At 34.2% G+C, this 10,301-nt stretch overlaps 1 protein-coding gene across 1 annotated transcript; it reads left to right on the top strand.

Moving 5' to 3' along the window:
- Positions 1-27: 27 nt before the first annotated feature.
- On the top strand, positions 28-4,178 carry LOC128240623 (transcription initiation factor IIA subunit 2-like). Its single transcript, XM_052957327.1, has 4 exons — positions 28-208; positions 2,229-2,333; positions 2,595-2,721; positions 3,904-4,178. Exons 1-4 carry the CDS (start codon positions 134-136, stop codon positions 3,915-3,917), a joined length of 321 nt encoding a protein of 106 aa, XP_052813287.1. The 5' UTR covers positions 28-133; the 3' UTR covers positions 3,918-4,178.
- The last annotated feature ends 6,123 nt before the right edge of the window (positions 4,179-10,301 follow it).

Raw genomic sequence — 10,301 nt, 5'->3', positions numbered from 1 at the left:
GCAGAAAGGGGAAGGAACTCCAGACTAACGTAGTTTTCTGATTTTTGGCTCCTGAGGCAATACTAATATTGTACTTACTTATCGTTCTCATAATTTACGTTTTTGTTGCGATTTATTTTAACTTTTCGTCACGATGAGTGCATATCAATTGTACAGAAATACAACACTAGGACAGTGTCTGCAGGAAAGCCTGGATGAGCTTATTCAGGTACCAACATTTGTTATCTCAAGACTTCTCCGATTACGGTGATCCGTACCTTTGTAGTTCGTACCAGATTATTTCAAAGTGTTTTACCTACCACCATATATAATAAAAAAAAATATTTTGACTCACAAAATCAAAAAGTTAAACATATCAATAGTGTTTAAAGTATGGATTAAAGACGAAACCCACAATTGCCGATACAGCAATATATCATACTGCCTAGTACAAATAATTTGACACATTATTTTTGGGATTCTAGTAATGCTGTGAGAGAGTTGCCATATCAGAAATCGTAATTGAATTTCTTAAAGTACAAAGATTTGGATTAATTGTCAACATTGCAAAACCATACAGTCCGACTCCAGAATGAAGGACGATACGGCTCATTTGCTTAATTTTAACACAGGTTTCAGTCACTAAAATTAAGATTTTCATAATGAGACTGAATATTACAGTACCATGATACAGAGAGTGTTTACCTTACACATATATATTATCATTATTATGCATAAGACAGTCATGGAAATTAGACTTTTGGATGAACAAGCCCCAATTCTTATAATATTGCTTGGTATCAATTTTTTTTTTTTATCAAGCCCTGCTATAAAATTCAGAATTTGGGCAAGCCCGGAAGACATTTTACCAGTGCAGGGCTTGCAGGCTTGTGTTAATCCTGACCACTGATAAGATATAAACCCACAAGCCCAAATTATGAAGATAATATTACAAAATCAAGCTTATTTGAATTACATTCCAAAGTAAAGATTTGACTTGCAGACTACCGGTACTGTTAATTTCATTCACTCTTGTTTTATTGATCAGGTCATATTATCCCTCAACCATTGTTTCTGTTACAGATATAGGTTATTGTAACTCATTGACTGTTGCTTTTGTTACAGATGGGCCATTATAAACCCTTACACAGTCATCAAAATTAGTATTCTGGATGAACAAGCCCGATTTCATATACTAATGCTTGGCATTTCATTTTAGAACAAGCCCTGCTGTATAAAGCCCAGAATTTAAGCAAGCCCGGAAAGCATTTTACAAGTGCATGCCTTGCGGGCTTGTGCTAATTTCAACCACTGCTTCCAGTGTTCTAAGTACGAACCAGCTGCTGGCTAAAATGGACGTTCAAATGGCAATTGGGCTGGTTTGAATTCAGAAAAATAAGTGATTTTTCAGAACAATAAGTCTTGGTAGTACCAGTTACTTTCCTATTTCAGACTGATCAACGGAAATCTATTGAAAACACTGCCCTCAACTGTCAGATAACCCCTTAACTGTTATTCCTATTTCAGATGGGTCACATAATACATCAGTTCTTGTCCCTGTAACAGATGGGTGAGATAACATTGTGGTTTAACTGTTATTCCTGTTTCAAATGGGTCAGATAACCATTACCTGTTATTCCTGATTCAGATGGGTTGGAAAACCCTTAAAGCTGCAGTCTCAACTGTTGTTCCTGTTTCAGATTGGTCAGATAACCCCTCAACTGTTGTCTCTGTTTCAGATAGGTCAGATAACCCCTGAACTGTTGTTCCTGTTGCAGATAGGTCAGATAACCTCTGAACTGTTGTTCCTGTTTCAGATAGGTCAGATAACACCTCAACTGTTGTTCATGTTTCAGATGGGTCAGATAACCCCTGAACTGTTGTCTCTGTTTCAGATAGGTCAGATAACCCCTCAACTGTTGTTTCTGTTTCAGATAGGTCAGATAACCCCTCAACTGTTGTTCATGTTTCAGATAGGTCAGATAACCCCTCAACTGTTGTTCCTGTTTCAGATGGGTCAGATAACCCCTCAACTGTTGTTCCTGTTTCAGATGGGTCAGATAACCCCTCAACTGTTGTCTCTGTTTCAGATGGGTCAGATAACCCCTCAACTGTTGTTCCTGTTTCAGATAGGTCAGATAACCCCTAAACTGTTGTTCATGTTTCGGATGGGTCAGATAACCCCTCAACTGTTGTTCATGTTTCGGATGGGTCACATTATAATGCATCAACTGTTGTCTCTGTTTCAGATGGGTCAGATAACCCCTCAACTGGCACTGAAGGTCCTGCTACAGATTGATAAAGCTATCAACAATGCTCTTGCTACTCGTGTAAAGTCCCGCGTTTCATTCAAGGTAAGACCAAATGGAGTGCATATATAATATAAAACTATAAAAGATATTAAACTATAAATAAAGGTATCCAATCCACAATTGAATGTCTAATTCAAGTTGAAATAAACTAAGATACAAAACTGTAATTACTTTAAATAACATATATTCCTTTGGTTATTTATTTCACATTTAAGTTATCAGCAGGCAATTAAAATTTCATATGAAAGATGCTTCTGTTGACTGATTAATTTATTATTAATAATGTTAAATGTTGCTCTTCAGGGCAAGCTTAACACATACCGATTCTGTGACAATGTGTGGACCTTTGTTCTCAACACCGCTGAGTTTAAAGATGTGGGCGAGATCGCTAAAGTGGACAAAGTGAAAATAGTGGCCTGCGATGGAAAGAGTATGTACATTAAACCTCAATAAATAAATAGTTTGTTTGACAGTTTTCAACATTAAGTAAATTACCCTGCGCACCAGTTTTTGTTGAGCCTTTATGTTTGTTTTACCGGTACTCCTGTTCGGTATGTTTGATTTACTTTTTTAGGAAGTAAAGAAAAAAATGCATACAACACCTTAAAATGTCACTTATATGGGTGGCAAAATGCAAAAGAAACTTTCTTACCTGTGGCCTTTTAATTATATTCTTTTGTAGGTAAAAAGCTTAACTTTCATTATGTAATAATGTTGGTCTGTCTGTAGTTCATGGTATAGCTTCTAACATTTATCAAATATTGACTTGCGTTACGGAATAACAAAATAAAATATAACTTAATCTTATGTACCTTTGAATACTTAAAATGTACAGTAGTATATATTTTTGTTTATAGAAATCAGTGTTATTACAACTTCATGAATATGTTTTTCTCAATTTGAAGAAATCATCTAAGCCCTTGGTGGCACAGTTACTGTTAGCTTCAATAAGACCTGTCTGTACAGTGTGTGTATACCATGTGATAAATTGTGTCATAAATGCTACGTCAGAAGGCAGCATTTGGCTGAAAATAAAGACTTTATAAACAAAGATAACTTCACTATTTCTCCACCATTTTAAATAAATCATAGCGCAGTCAACGCAGCTTACGGAGCCCTGTCTTTGGTCTTTTACCAGAGTTTGATTGGGAGTTTAGTTTCTTTAAACACTTCAGCAAACCCTTTTCATAATAGGGCCGTCTGACGAAGCACATTTATTTGGAAACAGGTTTGTCGAAGTGTTTGATGAAACTAATCACCTTATCAAACTCCGGTAATAAAACGAAGTCGGGACTTTTTAAGCGGCATAGACTGCCCTTTGTTTTATTCAAAATGGTGTAGTAAAAGAAAAGTTATCTTTGATTTAAGTCTTCATTTTAAACAAAATGTTGCTTCCCGAAATTATCACAAGCCGGCAAGCCCTGCGCTGGTAAAATGCTTTCCGGGCTTGCTCAAATTCTGGGCTTTATACAGCAGGGCTTGTTCAAAAATGTAATGCCAAGCAGTGGGATATGAATTCGGGCTTGTTCATCCAAAAGACTAATTTCGATGACTGTATACCATGATAAATTATGCACGTATATTTGTAACTCTGTGTTGTTTTCATTTTCAGGTGCAGACAAATGATTTCAGCGAAGCTGGTCTTCATGCTTTATATGGACATTTATGGTGTAGATTTTCTACAGCCAAATACATGTATGATATTGTACAGATGAATAAATGTCAAGTGATGAGTCATTCAATGCTTAATGTACATGGCCGTCGGAAACATGGGAACTCATGATAACGTGTCACTAATGTAGCTGCAAGTGCAGTATGTTGAATGAATGAACTGTCATTATTTGAACGCATATTAACTATTGTCATGAATTTTTAAATAAAATGTTAAAGCAATTTGTTTTAAAAGAATCCTCACTTGTCCACATTTCAAGGAAATATGTTGACCTTGCAGTCATGTAGTCACATTCTCCTCGACCTTTTTACTACAAATTAAATACAAACTGGAGTAAAACAGTCACAAGCTTATTGCCAGACAGTTGTAACCTTAAATATATGTAGAAATTAAACATATAACAGCAGTCTGGCGCAAAGACTGTGAACTGTAGGTTACTCATGATATACCTAATATCTAGTGACTTCTGGATTATAAGGTCAATGCACGAGATAACTAGAGAAAAGTGGGACATTCAATCATGATCATGAAACTTAATGGGTATGTTTCACCTCGTCAGTATTGCCCTTAATGATATAATGGATTTTTGAATCAGTAGTTAAAATATTACTTGGACAATAGTTGTTTCTGTCCACACAATAACTCATGCCTACGGTAGTACGATGCAGGTTCAGGAACTGTTGGTGGGCTGCCCTTGACCAGAGTAGTTCCAGTGTCAACAGGAGTGCTTCTAGTTATAATTTCCATTAAAGTTATTCTTTTAAGGACAGGGCAATCTACTTCAAACACAGTGATGGCATGTATTATCCAGCACCTAATTCTAAAAAATTGGGGGCCTGGCTGTTTTTACAAAATGGGTGGGGCAGGGCCGTACAAAGCATCTTGATGAAAATTTTCATAAACTAGATTATCTCAAGTCCCCTTTATTGTTCATGAGTTCATATGCATAGCCGTATATTATATCAACAATGTTCTTGTTATTTTCATTGTTTTTGGTAATCAAACATAGAAGATTTGAAATTTTACTAACATTGCTTTAAAGATACCAGCCCTCAGCGAACATGTTTTCTTAAAAAAACTCAATAGAAGGGCTAAAAATCAGAAAGATTCCGGATTAACAACAAGGTCGTCCCTGTGACAACCACAGTCAAAATGCACTGATCAATGTTTTGTCAAGTTTTTGGTAAGATTATTGGTCTTGCGATAGTTGTCTTTTATGTCTTTATGTACTTAACACATGAGCCAATTTCTTTTTACTTTTCTTGCACAACAAGTTTGTTGAGAACCTGACAGTATCAAGCAACTTAACTCTTTTAGGGCTGCATGATGCCCCCCAAAGGAAACCTTACGGGAATTACCCACTGTGTGAAGTCATCTACATGACTGTGTATATAGTCACTAATGGATTTCGTTGGGGGCGTACCCTCTAGAATTGTTTACCACCTAAATTTTATTTTTATGTCAATATCTGAGAAATAATTTGAAATAATGCACTTGAAAGAAATATTTCACATTTAAAGGACTAAATGTTTCATTGGATATTCCCCAAGCCCTAATAAACTCATTAAAACTACATATTGTTCAGGATTATGGGGTCGTATTTTTCTAGTTGTGCTACCCCCCTTTCAGGCCAAATCCTGAATCTGCCACTGCTAGCCCTGGCGGAAACACATCGATAGGTCCATAGTTGACAACTTGGGATAGGGCTGGTGTAGGTGGGTACAAGGAAAACAAAACTAATCTTGATCTACAACATGAATATTTATTGCCCTATAGAAAAAAAGAAAACAGACAAAATTAAAAGATAACAATACAGCGATTTTTAACAAACAATAGTTAACAATTCTCAAACAATAGTTAACAATTCTCAACAAATCATGAAAACCCAACAATACTACATCTCCTTACAATAACAAACTTGAATGTTTTAGATTTACAAACCCTTTAACATAACTTATAATGTCCATGTATTTTGAGGTTAATTTTGGGAGGTAATCATAGCATATATAATTATAATTGGACTGCGTCAAAGCGAAATCGGTCTTGTAGTAAACTTCTGAGTTTTCATTATACAAATTGTACCAAAAATGTTTTCACACAAAAAATGGAAATGCTGTTATAAACACAACTGACCTAAAAATAGAAAATATCAGCATGGGTGCCTCAATTATTTTGTTTATCAACAAGAAAGTTTTATCTCATAGATCTTGCTTAAACCATATTTACAAACAGACCAATTTCTGCTTTTCACGATCCATTATTATATTAGAGGTACATAATACGACCGTTTGTAAGTAAAGTATTAAACTTTAGTATTTCATATATCAATAGACCCCTGACTGAAACTGAAATGTGTTCATACAAGAACTTAGTAATACAAACCTTTACCCAAACAACTGCATTAGAGAAATAAAGGGACGCATCGTTATGCTTTCTACAACACACCAGAAATTCTAAATTCCAACAAAGATATTGGGCATATAAAAAGCGGGAAGTGTGTTCAAACCAGTGGTCACACATCAACAGTGGTCATGTGTCAACCTAAATGTTCTAATACTAACATCAGAACGGAACGATGATTTTCTAAGATTGGGCACGAAAATTAAAGCATCAGATAATATTCATACAATGTCTTATACACTTTAAACATAATTAATCATGGAAAATGAGGTACTAACGTTCTGAGGTCACATGTTTTGAATTTGTACAATGACAGTGACTTCCAGTGAGGTTAACATCAACCCATGAGGTTACATTCAACTATTACACTATTCCGTATATTCACATTAACAAAATAATAATGAATGACGAATAATTTGATTAATAAGAGCTGTATAATGTGAAACAAAAGATGGGCCATAGGGGCTACTGCTTGACAATCGTGAGGCATAGAAAAACAGCACCTCGCTTCATGATTAATGTATCCAGTGAACCTTAAATTTTGGTAAAGGTTAAAAAAAATTCTTCTTCAATGGTATTAAGGAATGATAATTATGATAAATATTACTGATTTTTAGTTTTAAAAAACTGGCTAAAATGAATTACTGGTTTTCACACAATTAATTCAGCCATCAGTTTATTTAAATGGTGATATAATGCATTGAATAACCATTAAATTCGCTCTGCAAACAAAGCGCATTCTAACCACGTATATCATGTGTTTTTTTAATTAATACAACATGTATAAGTAAAATATAATTTTTATTTCTATATAAACATATATGAATTTAGGCTTATCATTATATAAACATGAGTGTGGAATATCGAATGACTATGCTTCCAAAAACAAACAAGCTAAAAAATTACCCAACCATCATGATAAAAATAATGTATGTGAGGTATTCAAATCAGAGGTATTAAAATACAACTTGTATTATTTTAATTTAGTTATTTCAAGCAACAGTTCCTATGAACCTGTACATCCATAGCACTTTTCCCCATGAGAATTGCAGATTTTTTTTTATCTTCTAAAGGCGGCTATGTTAATAATTTTTCTTTCTTATTTCACCGCCAAAGATAAGGGTACGAGGGTTAGGATATTATTTATTATTTTTAATAAAGTTGTTTATAAAAATCATTTTCACACTAAAAACTATTTTCACAGATTTGCAAGTTTTTCGGAAGCAAAAAATACCAAAAGTTTAAACAAAACGGGAAAATTTACTTAACATTTAGAAAAAAAAGTCTACTAGCGATAAACAAAAAAATGGTCAGGTGTCAAAAATTAGGTCAGGAGAGCAGAAACTAACATTTTTTACTGTTATGTCTTAAGATAATAGGAATCAAAGATTTTAATAGCAGACATTCTGAACATTTTGAAACCATGTAATGTTAAGAAATGCACCACTATATTGACATTAAGGAAAAGCATTACAGATGTACATTTTATATGATATTTACCGTTCCTTAGTAACGGTACCTCATTCAAACTATCAACAAAATGGCATGATGTAGTTAATGAAATTGACATACCATTTGAAGTTAGACCATAATAAGTTAATAGTTTACATTTTTATATCTCAAACAAAGAATCTTTAATGAAACTACCAGAATGATGTGTCGCGCTTGTCGGGTCAGCGCCCATATTTTTTTCTAGTTAATTTATTGATAGAAGTTATCGATAGGCCATACATTTCCTAGTGAAGGTCACATGACCATGACCTCACCTTTGACCTATGATAATTGACCCCAACATTAAAAAGGATCATCTACTGACCATGACCAATGTGCATACCAAGTTTGAAGACTCTACACTAAAATGAACGTGTGACGCAGCCAGCGAACAAAGTAATACCGATTTGTCAGCTATGCTTAAAATAACAATTCAAGCTTTGTAATGCAGGGTGAGGAATCATGTGACTGAAATGGGTTCACACAGGGGTCACCACAGGTCACAACCAATGTAAACAATCAAGTAAGTGATGTTAATTTCTAAATTACTTTTTTGACAGAAAAGATATGAAAATATTTCTCAGCCCATAAAAAAACTATGCTTTTATCTGCTTCTACATGTATTTTAGTTTGCTTGTATTTTAATGATGCAATCCTTGGTCAAAATGTCAATTTGACAGAATTTTGAAGAACGTTGCAACTCTGAAATTTTGACCGAGGTGATACATGTGAGAACCCCTGTAAGTCACATGACTCTTCAACCTGCAATGACAACATATTTTAGATACTACAACATAGTAGCTAATGGCTACTGTTGCTATTGGCTACTGTATACAAATGTACAAATGTGATCATGAATATGAATATGTTTTAAGAGAGGTAAACATGGCGTTCAAACTGAGATATCTAGATGAAATTTAAACATCTTCAAAAAAAACGAGTTCCTGAGGTATACTATTATTCGTCCGTGAAATACCCAGAAAAAATTACTTAGCCTTTCTTTCTTGTTTCTTTTATGTGAATAATTTAACTATGTGTATAAGAATGGTTCCTGAGTTATACATGAGGAGGGGGGCTATTTAATATTTGTAATGTTTAGTTTAAAACCTGAGTGTAAAGGTTTTGAAGGGACTCATAGGTCAGACATCAAAAATACTAATTTCCAGTGAAAAATGTAAAAAAATGCCTATTTCAAAGATAAAACAACATCAAAAGATGTAATCAGAGCTCTATAAATTGTTATATGAAAAAGTGACAAAAAAATCTCTAATCTGCTATACACAAGATTGGTTTCTTTTCATATTTTTGTAACAGTGCAAAACCGTTAATCGTTCAAAGTTTTAGTTAATAATCATTTCTTAAAGCTTGATTGTGACGAAAGCTTTTAGCTTATCAGATTTTGAGTCAGTTTCCTGGGCAGGAACCAGTACTGATGTTTATTACAGGCGACCATGAGCATGTTTCCCAGGTGGGGATCAAACCCAAAGACTCTTGGCTCTAGGGTGGACAACTATTCCACTCGCACCCTGGTGGGGATCAAACTGACAACCTGTTGGGTCTAGGGTGGACAACTTTACCGCTCGCACCCTGGTGGGGATCAAACCCGCAGCCTGTGAGGTGTGAGGCGGACAACTATACCACTAGACCACTCTCCCCCTTAAAGTGTTTTAAAAAGGTTTAAGAGGTATAAAGAGCACTTCCTAGGTTGTTTATAACATATTCAGGTAAGATGTAACACCTAGGAAATAAATTACTTATTCAGGTAAAATGTTACATTATTTTAAAGGAGACCCCCAAAAAGATATTTTTGGTAAAAAATAATAATACCCAGGGTCAAAATTTATCTCATGACTTTTCCTAGTAAAACTGCTCATCTTAATACATTAAAATAGGCAAAATTATCAATAATAAATCCAGCAAACATCTCTTGGGCTTTAAGTGCAACACAGTTGTAACTCAAAATGGAACAAGAACTGGTTACAACAGACTTGCGCTAACATATAGCACTTACACATTTAGCACGTAATATAACAAAATACAACTAAATAAAACTCATATTAGAGCACATGATAGAAAAACAATGCTTATATACATGAAATACTACATAAAACTAAAATTAAAAGACACTAGTATAGCTAACTGCAGAAGAACAACTATAATTAACACTTTAACAATTCATTATAGGGGCAATCTTATCGATAAATGACCGATAAATTATCGAAAATCAACAGACTGAGGGTATATTTAGTGACTGTCACAAATTGAATTGAAAAATTTACTTATAAAATCAAATAAGCTTTGCCTAAATTGACCAAATAAGGTTATTAGTTTTTAAGGGGATATTATAACTACTAAGAATTATTAATTAAAACAAAGCAAATGTATGATACATGTATGATAGGATCTTACAAAATCAAGAGAAGAAATAAAATCATATTGATAAAAAC

This window comes from Mya arenaria, chromosome 7, assembly GCF_026914265.1.
Source record: "Mya arenaria isolate MELC-2E11 chromosome 7, ASM2691426v1".
Lineage (NCBI taxonomy): Eukaryota > Metazoa > Mollusca > Bivalvia > Myida > Myidae > Mya > Mya arenaria.
The sequence above is the reverse complement of the archived record's forward strand: the minus strand, read 5'-3'. Positions and strand labels throughout refer to the sequence as shown.